This window comes from Sorex araneus, chromosome 5, assembly GCF_027595985.1.
Source record: "Sorex araneus isolate mSorAra2 chromosome 5, mSorAra2.pri, whole genome shotgun sequence".
Lineage (NCBI taxonomy): Eukaryota > Metazoa > Chordata > Mammalia > Eulipotyphla > Soricidae > Sorex > Sorex araneus.
The window spans coordinates 28520457-28536840 of NC_073306.1; the positions used below are offsets into that span (position 1 = coordinate 28520457).

Below are 16384 nucleotides of genomic sequence, written 5' to 3' on the forward strand. Positions count from 1 at the left end.
TCCACAGCTAGACCCAGCAGGAGAGGGAGTGGCACCCCTCCCCCACCAGCGTCCCTGGAGGCCGGTGACCACACCCCCTCCTGAGTGCCGCTGCTCCCGGGCGAAGGGGGGCGCCGAGAGCTACTGGCCCTCCCTCGGGACCCTTCCAGCGAAGGTGGGGTCCGCCCCTCACGCAGTGAACAGCAAAGCTTCCTTCCTGGTCTCCTGAGAGTCGGTCTACACCGCGACCAGTGGGCGGGAGGGGGGTTCGCTACGCTGAGCTGGAAACGCGGAGCGAGAGGCAGGAGGAAGGGGAGTGGGCGCGGTGGGGGGGCGCAGGGGAGAGAAGAGCAGCTCCTGGGATTGAAGCAGAGCCAGAGGCCGAGGGAGCCCGAGAGCCCGCGGTGAGTGAGGGGCCGGCAGGGGCGTGGGCTGCACCAGCTCAGGGGTGGAGGGAGGATGAGGAGGGGAGAGCGTTCAGGAACCGGAGCTCCCTGTGCATTAGGAATAAGGAGATGCCGCTTCACCCCAGCCTGAGCGCCCTGCAGAGCAGACAACGGGTCAGGACCTGTGGCTCTGCACGGGTGGAGGGGAGAGAAGAGGAGGCACAGCGCCCGGGTCCAGCTCTCCCTCCTGTCCCCTGGACCCAGCTCCCTGCCACTTGGGACCCCAGAGCCAAGTGAGGTGAAGAAGACTGGAGACCCGGGTTCCCCTGAGCTATCCTGGTCTTCAAGGAACACCAGTGGGGCATCAGGTCTGAACACAGGAGTCACAGAGCTGACTGGAGGCCTTACAGAAGGCTTCTTGGAGGCGGCGAGACCCACCACACTAATTGGACTGGCCCTAGCAGGCGAAGGTGCAGTGAAATCAGGTAAGTTCAGCTATAGGTAGCAAAAGCAAGAGGGTCCCACTGGGGAGCCCAGCTGGGTGGGGTGCAGCCGGAGGGGGAAGGGGGTTGGCAGTGAGCCCCAGAGAGCTTGGAGGGAAGATGGCAGAGCTGAGTCCAGGGTGGGGGGGCGGCGCGTGGACCTCGAAGGGAGGAGATGGACAGGGATATAAGGAGGGGTCTGGTCAGTGAGGACCTCAGGGCACTCACCCAGTCAGCAGCAGGGAGAGGGGCTAGGGGCAATCAGAGTCAGATGCGAGTGGACAGAAGCCAGGTTGAAGTGCGTTGAAGGTGAAGCGGAAGTGTAGACTGGACTTGCACGAAGGGGGAGAGCTGGAGGGAGGCAGGCAGGGCAGGGTTAAGGGAAGGTCTGATTTTCTGGTGTGGGGCTGTAGTGCCCCCAAGGGCAGCCAAAAGGCCCAGTGAGCCCTGAGTAGGTTGGGGGACCACTGGGAGCCGGCAGGAGGTTTGCTCGGGGAGACTTAGTTCCCAGGAGGCGCAGGGCCCAGGCTGGGCAGCTGCAGCAGAAGGCAAAGCCACAGTTGGCACACGGGGCAAAGTGCAAGGGAAGACTGAAATAGGGGCGCGGGACTGGGGGACAGTTTTCTGCTCTCTGAAGAATGCGAGCAAGTCCCAGGATGCATAGGTCTCGTTCCCGAGGGACCGCAGCGGAGGCCTCCACCTCCTCTTGCATCTGCTCTGTCCAAGTGTCGCCCGTCAAGCTCCCTGAGCCCATGTCCTCGCCCCTGATCATCTGCCTGTGGAGTTCTGAGGGGGAGGACAGGGATCAGGCACTGGCCTTCCATGTGGCAGACCTGGGTTAGACCCCCAGCATATGGACCCCCAGCACTGCCTGAAGTAAGCCCTGAGCATTGCCAGGTGTAGCCCCAGCCCCCACCTTCCAAACAATAGGGCTTGGCACAGCACCGGGCTCTAGGACTTACTCTTCGAGAGTTTCTAGCGTGGAAGTCACAGATCAGAGTGGACAGTGCGATTTCTCAGGAGGAAATTTTAGGGGGTCCTTGCCTGGGTGGGCAGAGGGGAGCTGTGGGGGGAGGGGCAGGGCATAGGAGTTGAGCCAGCTAGGAGGGCATGGGGATGGTGGCACCATGAATGCTGAAGCCCCAAGGACAGGCAGGGAGGGGGCTCTGCTCCAGCCAGTCCATCCCCACCCTGCACCCCTACAGGCAAGCGTGAGGCTGGCATAAGCCTGAACAGCCAAGTTGGGGGTACAGCAAGCCAGCTTTCACAGGTCCATGGAGATCATTTCTAGACCAAACTCTGCTTTACCAAGAGTGAAACCCAGTCTGAGAAGGGAACAGTCAGTGCTGGTCTACTGAGGTGGGGGGAGGGGACACAAAACCCATCTAGGGCCCCCTCAGCCCCCTCCACTTACTAGCAGGTCTCCCAGAGAATCCTGCCCTCCTCACCCGAAAGCACCCCTACCCAGTCCACACTCCCTGGCAGGGAGATGTCTCAAAAATGTCCCGCCTGTCTATCTGTCTGTCTGTCTGTCTGTCTGTATCATGAGTCTGTGTTGGTGGCTCTGTGGATGCCATGGGATCGCGGAATGGACACGGTGCTGTGTGTGCACCTGCACTCGGGAGAAGTGGGCACTGGCGTAGAGAAGTCACATTGTCAGATTTCATTCTCACCTTGTCTCCAGTGCAGGGACCCTGTGTGTCTGTGTGTCTGTTGTGTGTATCTGTGAGTCTCTGTGTATATGTCTGTGTGCCTCTGTGTGTCTCTATGTGTACATCTATGTGTGTGTTTGCCAGTATGTGTCTGTGTATATCTGTGTCTATGTATCTCAGTGTGTCTATGTCTGTATATGTGTCTGTGTGTATGTATCTATGTCTGTTTGTGTGTGCATGTCTATGTCTGTGTGTCTGTGTGTGCCTATGTGTGTATACCTGTGTGTCTATGTATTTTGGGGTGTATATATGTGTGTGTGTGTGTGTGTGAGAGAGAGAGAGAGAGAGAGAGAGAGAAGAGAGAGAAAGAGAGAGGCTCTTAGGGCCCTGGGGGAGATATTTAGTTGGCAGAGCCTGGAACTTCCAGGGCAGCAAACAAGCCAAGTGGGCTGTGAGTAATAGTGATGTGGGTGGTTCCCTGAGAAGGGGGGTATAACGGAGCGGGGAGGGGATGGAGCCCTGCAGGCAGGTGAGGAGCAGGAGAGGCAACTGACCTGGACTCAGGGACTGAAGGGGAACGAAATGTTCAGGAGGCTCATGGATCTGGCGTCTGCTGGGAAGCCTCAGACTCTTGGGCCTGGGGGCAGGAACCACCCAACAGCTGCTTGGGTGTAGCACAAACATGCCAGGCAGTCTGAAGGGGCTTCAGAGGGTGTTGCCGCCTCCGGAGCACTCGCCTCTGAGCCCCTAGCAAGGCCTGGCTGACTGGGACAGGAGTAGTCAGGACACACTCATGACAAATAACCAGACACCTACGCCCTTTCCGGGAAGTGGAGATGAAGTTGTAGCTGAAGCAACATGGGCTCTTGGGTCTGACAGACCGGAACTTTCGTGACCCTCACAGCTGAGAATACCTGGGAAAGTACCTTCACCTTCTGAGCCTCAGTTTCCTCACTGTGACTGGGTTTAGGGGGCAGCACACAGGGCTCTAGAAAAGCCCATGATGAAGGGGAGGTGCTGAGTGGGAGGTCTGGGTGCAGTGGGGTCCCCGCACCGCCACAATCAGGAGCCCTGCCCAGTGATGTCTTGGGAAAATGACTTGATCCTCTTCCAGAGCCAAGAGCAGCCGTGTCACTCTCAGGCCAGAGTTATAGGACAGATGGCAGGGCGCTTGGCTTGCATGGGCCCAACCCAGGTTTGATGCCCACTGATCCCCCAAGCCCCGGCACGAGTGATTTCTGAGCACAGAGGACTGAGCACACTTGGGCGTGGCCCCAAATAAACAACCAAAAATAGAACAGAAAAAATAAGCCCCTGTTACAAGACTCCTTAATTTTTTATTTATTTATTTTGGTTTTGGGGTCACACCTGGCGATGCACAGGGATTCCTCCTGGCTTTGCACTCAGGAATTACTCCTGCTCAGGGGACCATATGGGATGCTGGGAATCGAACCTGGGTCGGCCACATGCAAGGCAAACGCCCTACCCGCTGTGCTATCACTCCAGTCCCAAGACCCCTTAATTTCTTGAGAGCTGGTTTGGAGGTTCCAGCAGGGGAGCGCAGCTACCTGAAGACCGGGTCCGTCTATTCCGGGAAGGCCGTCCTCTCCAACTGAGCACGTGGCTGCGGGGGGGACACACATGGAGCAGTGAGGGAGGAAGGGGACAGCCGCCTAGCCAGCCAGATGAGCTGAATCAACCCTGGAGATCAATGGGGTGACAGATATCGCCCTCACATCCCATCCCCTAATGTATTGATGATGACTTTGGAGCAGGTTCCCATTTCCTCATTTGTCACCACAGGGATTGAGGTTGGGGCCACAGGTGGGCAATCCTAAGACAATAACCTGCATAAACCTTCCCCTCATTCCTCATCCCAGCCACCCAGGAGGCTTGGGAGACCCAGAGAGGGCCTGTCGCCTCCCAAATTGCCCAACTAGCCCAAACCGGGAGTCCTGGTCCTCGGAGGCCCAATGCTCAGATGCTTCTGGCCAGACTCCCAGATAGAATCCAGAGCCCGCCCCGGCCAGAGGCAGGAGGAAAGGACACTGTTTAGCCACGGTCCTGCGCATCTGGGCAGCTGTGAGCAGAGCCTGGCAGCAGCAGGGAAGGCCTGGTTCTGGGCCCGCTTGGCCAGACTCGCTTCATGAATTGTCCCCACACAAGCTCAGTTTCCTCCGTGTCCTCCATGTGGGGGATTGGACCAGGTCATCCCACAGCCTCTGAAGCTTGGGGTACCACTGAAGAGGTCCTAAAACTCCAGTTAAGAGATCTCCCCTTCCCTCCTGCTCAGGCAGCGGAGTCAGGCCTGGCTTTAGCATGAAATAGAAAGAGCTTCAAACACTTGGGGTGACAATCGCATCAACTTGAAGATGGGGGTGGGGGAGGGTCCTGCTACCAAAATCAAATTCCCCCAGCCCAGAACACAACATCCCACAATTCCTTACTAGACCCCAGTGACAGATTGGCCAGGAAATGGTGGTGTTCAGAAAGTGGAGAGAACTGGAAAGATGTCTGGACAGCACCGGTGACACCCCCTAACAGGCCTGCCGCGGCACCTACCATACACCAGGGCCTGCTACTGCCACAGCCCCAGTTAGAGACCCGAAGTCCACCAGCTGAACAGGGCCACTGAGTGACAGACAGATCCTAAGGAACGTAGATAGGAACTGTCGCCCTTTCTCTGCAGGGTGGTTCCTAGTCCTTCCAGCAGCTCAGCCTGGCAGCAGTGGATGGGCAGCTCCCACTGGCAGCCTGCCCTGGGAAGGACCACTCAGTCCCTGGGGAGGGATCTGCTGCAGTTTGAGAGGTGAGCTGGCCTCTCAGGGGAGTTCTGAAAGATGCAAACACACCCTTGGCCATAGAGCCATTCAGAGGCCAATTATCAGCAATCATAAGCCTGCATGGGAGTGGGGGGAGGGAGGTGGTGTCTGTGTTCTGTCCTTCACCAGGCACTGGGCCAGGCCGAGCAGGACACTGGGCTTCAAATTATGGTTCCACCACTGTACCCAGTGGTCTTGAATTTTAATATTTCTTTTGGTATCTCAGTATTCTCTCTCGCTCGCTCTCGCTCTTGCTCTTTCTTTTTTTTTTTTTTGCCTGACCCAGCAGTGCTCCAGAGGCTACCGCCAGCTCCTTGTTTGGGGTAGCCCCCAGAACTGTTAGGGGTGGGAGGACCATGTGGTAGGGACTAAATCTAGGCCTGCTGCATACAAGGCGCATGCTCAGCCCACTGAGCTGTATCTCACCAGCTCATGTGCCTTGGTATTTTCATCTGACAAATGGGGATATAACAGTAGCATTTAATCTCTTGAAAATTCAATTATATATTATTGCAAAATGCTCAGTACAGTGCAGATTAATCTAGTGAGCAAAGTGCTCATTTCAAATTCTCATCTAAACTTGTTTCTGGCTGAAACAGACTAACTTGTATTAGATTGATTCACTCACTATGGATAGCAAAAAAAAAAAAAACTGGATAAATATTTCAGGGGAGTGGGGAATGGAGCTCATAGAACACTTGTCTTGCAAGTGTGAGGTCCTGAGTTCAATCTCTGGCACTTCTCCCCTCCAAAAAATTAGCAAATGTATTTAAAGGCATAGGGTGTACCAAGGCAGTAAGGATGAGAGAAGTAATGCTTGCTTTCATTTTTCCCCTTCCAGCATTTTCCAGCTGGCAGGGGGCAGAAACTGATATAGGAATTTAGGGCTTCAAAGAGGGGAAAACTCTGCTGGAGCAATAGCACAGCGGGTAGGGTGTTTGCCTTGCACGCAGCCGACCCGGGTTCAATTCCCAGCATATCATATGGCCCCCTGAGCACCGCCAGGAGTAATTCCTGAGTGCAGAGCCAGGAGTAACCCCTGTGCATCGCCAGGTGTGACCCAAAAAGCAAAAAAAAAAAAAAAAATGGGGCTGGAGAGATAGCACAGCGGGTAGGGCGTTTGCCTTGCATGCGGCCAACCCGGGTTCAAATCCCAGCATCCCATATGGTCGCCTGAGCACGGCCAGGGGTAATTCCTGAGTGCAGAGCCAGGAGTAACTCCTGTGCATCGCCAGGTGTGACCCAAAAAGAAAAAAAAAACAAAGAGGGGAAAACTCTTCTTTCTCCAGCTCTTAGTTGGGAAGCCCAGAGAACCATGGGATGAGGGGTCTTGGGATTCGGCACATCCATGGGAGTTAGGACGGCTCCCGCAGGCCAGTCCCAGCTCAAATTCATGAGACTTGGGCCTGCCTCAGCTGTCTCAGAGGCTAAAGTGCTTCCCCTGCAAGGCAGAAAACATTGGCCAGAGCCCCCTGCCATGGCTACAGTATCTCACAAGCATGTGAGGCATTAAGTAAAATTGTATCTGGCTTTTCAGAAGATAAAACTAAGTGACCCCAAACCATGAGCAATAAAACAGGCCATAGAAGCAAGAGCCCCAGACGCTGTTATGTTCAGACACGGACTTTAAGCGTTTACAAAGTCCAAGACGATGAGTCATTCAATAGGAAACTAGAATCTACAAAGAAGAAAAGAAAGAAAGAAGGAAAGAAAGAAAGAAAGAAAGAAAGAAAGAAAGAAAGAAAGAAAGAAAGAAAGAAAGAAAGGAAGGAAGGAAGGAAGGAAGGAAGGAAGGAAGGAAGGAAGGAAGGAAGGAAGGAAGGAAGGAAGGAAGGAAGGAAGGAATAGAGGGACTGGGGCTATAGTACAATGGATACAGCACTTGCCTTGCACGCAGTCTACCTGGGTTCAATCCCCAGCATCCCATGTGGTTTCCTGAGCACTGCCAGGATTGATTTCTGAGTACAGAGCCAGGAGTAACACATGAGCATCAGCATCACCAGGTATTGCCTCCCCCCAAAAAAATTGGAGAAATAGAGATATTTATTTATGTCAGAGAATATAGAAGTGAAGAAACATTTGGTGAAACAGAAGACTAATCAGTAGAAAAATACCCTGGCAGTGAAAAAGAGAGAAAAGGTCAGGGAATACAGAGTAAGGAAGGTTTGAGTATAAGGAATGGGCAGCCAGGCCCATGGTGAAATTTATGGGCAGTGGCTGGGGAGGCAGAATCGGGGTGGAGGGTCCCAGAAGGAGAGCAGAGAGAGAATGAGGGAAAAGACAGTGGCTGGAGGTTTTCTGAAACCAGCCTAGAGACGACCGGAGCACATCATGGCAAACCTGCCAAAACCCAAAGACACAGGGCGTGTTCACTACAAAGGGGAATAGATGAGCGCCTTGGCCGTGGAGAGCATATAGGAAGGACAGAGTGGAGGAAGGAGGGAGTCTTGCACTCAGGAGACCCCAGCTTGGCCACTCATGATCCCCTGAGCACCACCAGGGACCACTCATGAGCACAGAGCAAGGAGTAGTCCCTGAGCACTGCTGAATGTGGCTCCCCTCCAAAAAAGCGAGAGCTTGGGATCCAGGATGTGGCTTAAAGGTAGAGTTCATGCCTTGCATGAAATTTGGGCTTGATGTCCAGCATTCAACAGAAAGCAAATAACTTGGAGTCGGGGAGATAGTTGAATGTTCTGAAGCACAGACTTTGCGTGTGGGAGGCCTGAGTTTGATCACTGCCACCACATGGTCCCCAGGTACTGCTGGGACTGATCACAGCACACCGAGCTGAGAGTAGCCTGAGCACCACTCTGTGTTCCAGAAAAGAAAAAGAAGAAAGGAAGGGTTTTTTTTTTCTTTTTTTTTTCTTTTTTTGGGGGGGTCACACCCAGTGGTGCTCAGGACTTATTCCTGACTCTGCACTCAGGCATCACCCCTGGGAGGGCAAGAGAGACTATATGATTGATTGATATGCCGGGGATCAAACCTGTGTCAGTTGTGTGTGCAAGGCAAGTGCCTTACCCACTGCACTCTGTTTGCAGTGGAAGGAAAGGACGGGAAGAGACATGAAGGGAAGGGGAGGCAAGGGGAAAGGAGAAGAGAAGAAGGGAAGAGGAGGGGAGGGGAGAGAAGGAAGGTTTGAAGGAAGGGAAATAAAAAACAGCAGACACCTCAGGGTGGGATGTGGTAGGAGTGGAATTTAATAGGATATCCAGTCTAGAAAAGACCCAAGGGCCTAGGGTCCCTCAGTCCAGTCCCAAAAGGGCCTGTCTCCCCTCAGATTCATGTGAAACCATGGACCCTTCTTCTCCTGTGTGCGCCATCTCCAAGGCCTCATCTGATGTTCAGGAAAGCTGTGGGCACTAGGATGCTGGAGCCCGAAGTGGGCACCTAGGCCCCAGCTGGGCAGTTAGGTCCTGGTCCCGGGTCATGGCAAAGCACTAATTCTTCCAGTGGAGCTTGTTGCTTCCTCTGGACAGGGAGGGACAGAACCAGAGACCAGGCAAGTCTCCCACTTGGGGGGCAGGAAACTCTCTAAATCCCACACCACCCCTGCCCTCTGAATGGGCCACTGATAGCGACAAGGATCATCTCAAACACTCGGACTGCTGCATATATTGCAGTCGTCCCCTCCATTTTACAAGCCCAAGAAGGCTTCCTGGAGGAGAGAGCTGCAGGCCCAGAGCAGGCTGCGAAGGACGCGGCAAGATCAGCCATCAGAGACCCCAGGGTCTGGGTGGGAACAGGGGTAGAGGGGTTCGGTACAGGTGAGCTGGTCAAGACCACGGCGGGCAGGACCCTGGTGATGTGATGGCGCTGGGGGCCGCGGGGCCGCGCTCACCCCTTTCCCTCTCTGTGCCCACAGGACGCCGGTCATCAGCGCCCTGACATGGGACAGGAGGAAGCGGGGTGAGGGGCCGCGGAGGCTGGGCCATGACGCCCCGGGAGAAGCGAGGGCTTCCCGCGGCCGGGGCGCGCCGCCTGCCCTCGCAGGCCCTGTGCTGCGCCTGCGGCCTGTGCGCGCTGCTGGCGGGCGTGAACGTGACGCTGGCGGGCACCTTCTTCTCCCTGCTGCCCGGGCTCAACGCGTCGCTCGTCGTGGGGCCGTCGCTGATGGTGCTGGGGCTGGGCTTCTTCGCCGCCTGCTGCGCGTGTAGCCTCCGCGGCTCGGCGGCGCACGCCCGTCGGGGCGCGGGGCCGGTGGCGCTGGAGCTGGAGAGCAGCGAGCGCACGGCGCAGGACACCACGGCCGTGCCGCTCAGCCCCGCCGCCTCGGCCGCCTCGTCGGGCCACTCCAGCCCTGGCCCCTTCGCCCTGGACGTCCCGGCGCCCGCAGCCGCCTGCGCGCCGCGCGCCCCGGGCCCCCCGCGCGACCTTCCCCGGGAGCCGCGCACCCCCTAGAGCACCGCCTGCCGCCCAGCCTGCTGCCACCTCAAAGGGACGGAGGAAAGAAAGAACAAGAACCGTTCCCAGAGGGCGGTGCTCGGCCCAGAGACCTCACTGGTTCCCCTTCGGCAGTATGGGGCGGGGTGGAGGAGGATGAGGTGCGGCGGCACAGACTCCCCAAAGCAGGGAGCAGAGTCCGACCTACATTCACTGCACTCCCCAAACCTGGATGAAGCTGGACTCTGGAACTGCAGACGCTGCGCCCCACCTTCGTCCTGAGACTGAGTCGGGCTGCGGGAGGGACAGCAGCGCCTCCAACGTGGGAGGAGAAAGGGAGAAAGGGCGCTGCACCCAGGCAGGATCACCCGCTCCCCGCCCAGCCTCTGCCCTCCGCCCGTCTGCACCCAGTCGTGACCTTGGGATTGGGGGGCGGGGTTATGGACGGTAAGGCGGAGCCCAGGCCTCTGTAGCGCAGGTGGGTTCCCCAAGGGGTGAAGGGGGGGTCATGGGGGACGTCGCTGGAGGTCTGTGGTGTAGTCCTCCCTTTTCACCCCTCTGTGTTCCTCAATAAAGCCCTCGAGTGAAGTGTCTGCAAGTGTGTCAGAGCTGACTGGGGACGCTCCCTGAGTACCGTCCATTCTGGGGGCTGTTCCACCTCTGACTCAGAGGCTTGTCCTAATTGGAGACCTGTGATTGTCAAGTGAGGGTGCCTGTGGCTAAGACTGGGAGGCAGGCGCTGGGGTATCATCTCCCTTCCTACCCAGTGTGGGTGTGGGGCAGGGGCCAGTGAGGAAGGGGCTCCCCAAGCCTATGTGAAACCTGAACCTTTCTTTTTCTTAGCCTGGTGGAGTCTGGGCTCAGCCTGGGCCCTGAACAGGTGGGCAAGAGCACTGGGGGGTGGCCTTGTGAGAAGACAGAGGGCTAGACCCCGTCTCTGACCCACATGGTGTGAGTGTACCCTTGCGTGTGCGTGTATGCCTGTGCATGGATGCTTTGTGTATGTGTGTGCATGAATGTATGTATGTACATGTGTATGTATGTATATGCACTGATGTGTGTACATGCATATGTTTGTGTGTGTGCATGTGTTTGGGGGGTGTGTGTGTGTGTGTGTGTGTGTGTGTGTGTGTGTAAGGCAATTGCCTGGTCCCAGCCCCCTCCTCTGGGTCACTGGTCTGAGCCTCACACCCTACCTGCTGCCTTGGCTGAGGAGGAGCTGACTGAAGGACAGACCACCCTCGCAGATACCCCTAGATTTAGCAGGGGAATGTGAGGCCCAGCCCCTCTCCCCCTGCTGGCCAAGGTCTGCACTGACCCATCAGCATGCCTCCCTTTCCTCCGACACTTAGATCCCGCTCTGGGACCCTGGCAGAAGGGACCTTGGCCCTGATCCAGGGTGTGTGCGGGTGGGATGGGAATGGGGCCACACTGGCTTCACTGCTGTGCCCACCTGGGAGCACCGTCCCCCATGTCCCACCCTTCCCCGGCAGACCAGAGGGACCTGTGTTTCTGGGCACTGCAGGGCATGGAGAGGAGCCATGTGGCCCCAGCAGCTCCACTTAGGCCCTGGCAGACCCTGAGGGATGATCTGGGGTTCTGGGAGCCCGCTGGGGTGCTGCTGAGGTGAGGACCCACACCTATCCTGACAGCATGGGGTGCCGACGTGAGGAACATGAGCAGGAACTGGGCACGAGTGTGGGGACCCTGCAAAGGGGTCCCGAGAGATAACCTCCCCTCTCCAGAGCCTGATCTTCTGGAAGTAGGGGTGCTCGCCAGGGTACAGGGAGCCCCACTCCCAGAGGAGCTGTCGGTGACCCAGGCCAAGCAATGCATAAGTGTCAGGGGCTCACCCACACATTTGTCCATACAGGACAATCAGGGGCAGCCATATAGGGCCTTTTTTCCCTTTTTTTTTTTTCTAATTATTTCAACAAATAATTCCTGAACACTACTACATATGGAGGAGGAATGCAGGGGCCACAAGCCAGGAGCAGTTCTGTGCAGATGGTGTCAGTGGACAGAGGCCACAGAGGGAGCACGTGGAGGTGTCATGAGGTGGTGCTCAGGCTGGACTCAGCTGCCTGGGGGCCGCCCTGCAGTCTAGAGCAAGAAGATTTCAGGCTCCAGAAATAACCCCAAGGTGGGAATGAACTTGACCCCTGGATGTCCGGCCAGGAAAGAAGAACGGAGAGGAGAGTGGAGAGTGGGTAAGCAGGGGGCACATCATTCAGCTTCTGCTAAGCCCAGAAAGCCGGGGGATGGGGGGTGGAGGGTTGCTGGTTTTATTCTCCACGAGGAGGAGTGACTGGAGGGGCTTAGCAGGGAAATGACACCATCTGATTGATGACGGCGCCACCCGCCCCGCCTGCTGCTGCGTGCAAAATAGAGTGTCTCGGGGCCAAAGGAAAATGGGTGGGTGAGAAGGTGAGGGCAGTGAGACAGGCTGGCAGCTGGCACTGGCGGGAAGGCAGACAGGCTCCCCATGCACTTTCTGAAGGCATGTTGGGGTTCAGGAGCAGAGGAAGGGAGGACTCGGGACTATGGTGCTGAGCAGTTGGGCATGTGCTGGCAAAGGCAGGGCTGGGCAAAGGAAAGGCTGTGCCCAGTGTGGCCAGAGCCCCGGCCCTGTGTTCCAGAGAGGGGAGAGTTCTGCCCGTGGCTAGGGTGGGGGTTAAGCCAAACCTTCCGATGAGCTATAAGAGGGGAGATAAAGGCTGAGGACGCTGAACCTTCGACAGTCTGACCTGTGACCACAGGGGAGCCAGGCAGCCAGGTGGAAAGGCCGGAGCCACTGGCAGTGTTTCTGCTGATGTGGGCGCCTTGTAGGGGGCTGGGGGCTGTGCACGAGGCTGGGGATCAGGGAGAAGCGAGCCGCACGTGAACTCCAATGGTTGGCACTTGCACCTTGCTCGCTGTTCCACACTCAGTCTGGCATGAGGCAGGTGCTTGTTAAATATTTTGAGTAATTGAAGGAGTGAAGGTGTGTGTGACTGAACTCACGTTGGGTTCCTAGTAACCAGAAGTTTACCAGAGGCCTGCAGTAAGGGAGAAAAATCTGATGCGTGGGGGAGTTCCCGGGAAACTTTCTATTTTCTCCTTATTTGGGGGTAAGTGGGGATCAGTGCAGAAAAGAAACCTGGAACTGGCAGGATGGGTGGGTATTGATGAGCACCAGGCAAATATTGACACATATTGATGAACAAGTAGATAGGAAGATGGGCCGTGCCCGAGGAGATGCACTGCTGGAGAGTGCCACCAGAGGGCACCCTGCACACACAACAGGCACCCAGCGCCTTCCTGGGATTGAGGAGCAGGAGCCAGCTCAGAGTTCGGTGTGCAAGTGAAGGGGGTTAAGTCGCCTCCGTTTACTAGGTGACACCTCCAGCTTATCATAGACTCAGCCTTGATCGAGATCACTGGTACATCCCGAGTCGACCCTGCAGAATTCAGATTGAGCCCCACACTGATCTCACAAACCGTGATTGTAGCTTGCACTCGGCTCTAGTCCCACTCTGAGCTCCTGGGTGATGCTGGTCTGTGCACCAGATCTAGACCCTGCTCTTAAACTGACTCTGGCTCAGTCCAGAGAGTTTGATTTGGTTTGGGAGCCACATCCAGCAGGGATGGTGGGGAGGAAGGGGGCAACTCTAATTTCTGTGCTCAGGGATTGCTCCTGGGGCGGTGCTCTGGTACCCAGCATGCAAAGTGCGCTCAGTCCACGGCACTGTCTCCGGCCTAGTCCATAGTATTTATTGTCTTATTAAAGATTGAAGTCAGGAAGAAGGGCAGGCGGCAGGCGGGAGGGGAAAAAAGATTGAAGTCAGACCCAAAGATGGACTGAAACTTGTTCTTACAAATCCATCAAGTCCTTGCAATGGTCAGACTGAGTCCTGAACCTGATTCTGAGCACAAGCAGGGTCTGACCCCGGACATAGAGCCCCGAATCTGGCAGCACCCTGTGCTTTAACCCAATCCAAACACTGAGCCCTGACCCTGGGCAAGACCCAGTTTCATCCTGATCATGAGATGCACCTTGGTTCCCAAGAACTGCTCTCCTGCTCCCCACTGACGTAGGAGTTTCCACATGAGGCTCCTTTGTCAGCCAGGCCTCAGCCCCCAAAGGATGTAACATTTGGCACAACTTTTTTTTTTTTTTTTTGCTAGAGGTCCACACTCCGGGCTTACTCTTGGCTCTGTGCTCAGGAATCATTCTTGGTGGGGCTCGGGGGACCAAGCCTGGGTCAGCTGCATAGAAGGCAAGACTCTTAGCTGCTGTATTAGTGCTCCGGTTCCTACAACCACTTTCGAGGGAGCGAGAAGGAGGTGAGGGTGTTTGCAGGCCCAGGGAGTTTCCAGACACTGCCCCTCAGTGGACTGGGAAAGAGCTCCAGGAAGGGGGCCGGAGCGATAGCACAGCAGGTAGGGCGTTTGCCTTGCACGCAGCCGACCCGGGTTCGATCCCCGGCATCCCATATGGTGCCCCAAGCACTGCCAGGAGTAATCCTGAGTGCAAAGCCAGGAGTAACCCCTGAGCATCACTGGGTGTGACCCAAAAAGCAAAAAAAAAAAAAAAAAAAAAAAAAAGGAGCTCCAGGAGGGCTTGAAGAGGAAGCTCAAGCGGGATCTCTGGGGTCCCCTTGGAAGGCTCTGGAACTTATGGGTGCCAACCTCTGCCTGAGCGTGGGGAGGCCTCTAGGATGACACCTGTCCCACCTGCACCTCTGACACCCCAGGCACCTTGAGAAGCACCTGAACCTTGGCTGGTCACTGCAGAAGGGGAAGATCAGGCCCAGGGTGACAGTGACACCAGCAGCCAAATCTCAGCGCTGTGGCCTGTGAAACGGGAGCATAGTGGTGTTGGGAGGCAGAAACCGCCCCCAGAGCCCTGTGTATTTCTGGGGTGGTGGTGGTGCATGCATCAGAGGATCATGTCCCCAAGGGACCACATGGCACCCCTCTCCAGCGGGGAGCAGGCTGACCAATGCCAGTCCTGCCCTGCCTGCCCGGAGTAGGGCCAGCTGCCTTGCCCTGGGCCAGCCTGGGCCTCTTGCCAGGCCCACCGGCCTCACCTTGGGAGGCCTCCGGGTGGGGGAGCCAGGCGGAGCCCGGGCGGGGGAGGGGGCTGCCGGACTCAAAAACGCTGACTCGAAGACAATGAGCTCTCCGAGGCTGAGGCAACTCATTTGGTGCTGGCCACGCTTTATTAAATTCTCATAAACCTGTCAGGGGGGACAGGGTTCGCTCCAGTCTACCTCATTAGCCCGACACAATGACAGTGGGGGTGTGCCGGGGGAGGGGGCGGCAAGGGGAGGCCGGAGCTCAGTGCTGAGAACCGAGCCAGCCGGGAAGATAATTGAATTAAGTGGCTTTTGTTAATGGTTTTTAAGACTCCGAAGTGTAAATAACATTTAGGGGCTTTCTTTTAATGGGGCTGGGGTTTTAGAGATCGAGAGAGCTTAGGGGAGTCCCAGCTGGGTCCCTGCCCCTCTCCCCTCATCCCAGGGGAGCTTGGCAGAGGAGAACTAGGGGCCCCAGGAAAGTTAGTCTGGGAGGGGAGCCGCCCCCGGTAAGATAACTTCCTGGGGGCCTTTGAAGGGGCAGGGCAGGGAGGTTTGTAGGACTTTGCCAGCGCCTCAGTGGTCGCCAGTGGACAGTCTGGTCAGGGATGTCCCCGAGGCCTTCTTGGAGGCCATCCTCTGAGATAATTCAGGGTACCTGGCCAATGGGATGGCCAGCACTCATGGCGGTCAGCAGTGGAGGAGGTTCCGGCTTTCTCCCTTATGCCAGTGGGCAGCACCCTGAGCTTCCCTGCCATGCGGGGACACTGTGAACTCCAGTTCCGGCCTGTGATCACCCTAGACCCCCCTGGACTCCAGCTGAGTAGGCAGAGAGCCAGCAGGGCAGGGCGCCCCTCCCTTCTGTAGGGTGCCCCAGAGGGCTGGGAGGTGTGAGGGAGAAAACTGCTCAAGGCCTGGCTGGTGGCTTTCAGAATGGGACCGTGGGACCACCCCCACCCCCACCCCCACCCGCGGTACAACTTTTTCCTCCCTGCAGACCCACAAAGGCCCAGGAATAGATGGGACTGGGGGCAAAGGGCTCTGGGCTCCATCCCCTGGGGTGAGAAGTGATACCAGGCGGGGCAGTCCTAGAACAGTGCACAAAGGGTTAAGGTGTTAATGGCCCTGCGTGTGACAAAGGGAAGTAGGTTTTCTGATCCAGAAAGGATCAGTCCCTGGGACGCCCCATCAGGCCCTCCAGCGTGAAATTACACCCCAGCGGGGGGTGCTCCCCCACCCCCATCCTCGCCTCGGCCTGGTAAGGGATTAGGGCCTGGAGTCATCAGTTTAATAGACCCCACTCCCTCCCGCCCCTCTCCCCCTCCCGGCCTCAGTCCTGCCTCCAGGCCCGGGCCCACCTCCTCCCTCATGGGCTGTCCACTGACCACCGAGCTGTCTGCGGTCTTGGCCTTCCTCTTCATCCTGTGCTTCCTTCCACCTGCCTCCCCGGCTGAACCCTGACCCCAGCCCAACGCTGGGCCCTGAGCCTTCTCCCTGTGTCTTTGCATCCTTCCATCAGCACCCAAACAGGGCTAGTTCCCCACCTGCTCTCCTGGCCTCAGGGCCTTTCCCCTCCAGCTCCTGAAAAGATGTTTAGGAGGCACCCAACTGACAATGGTC

At 56.9% G+C, this 16384-nt stretch overlaps 1 protein-coding gene across 2 annotated transcripts; it reads left to right on the forward strand.

Moving 5' to 3' along the window:
- The first annotated feature begins 319 nt into the window (after window positions 1-319).
- TMEM275 (transmembrane protein 275) lies at window positions 320-10193 on the forward strand. 2 transcript variants are annotated; one of them, XM_055137349.1, is made up of 3 exons: window positions 320-383; window positions 485-850; window positions 9187-10193. In XM_055137349.1, exon 3 carries the CDS (start codon window positions 9255-9257, stop codon window positions 9720-9722), a length of 468 nt encoding a protein of 155 aa, XP_054993324.1. In that variant the 5' UTR covers window positions 320-383; window positions 485-850; window positions 9187-9254; the 3' UTR covers window positions 9723-10193. The 2 variants fall into 2 exon arrangements, with proteins under 2 accessions (XP_054993324.1, XP_054993325.1); XM_055137350.1 differs by lacking the exon at window positions 485-850 and having other exon boundaries at window positions 337-383.
- Window positions 10194-16384: the final 6191 nt, after the last annotated feature.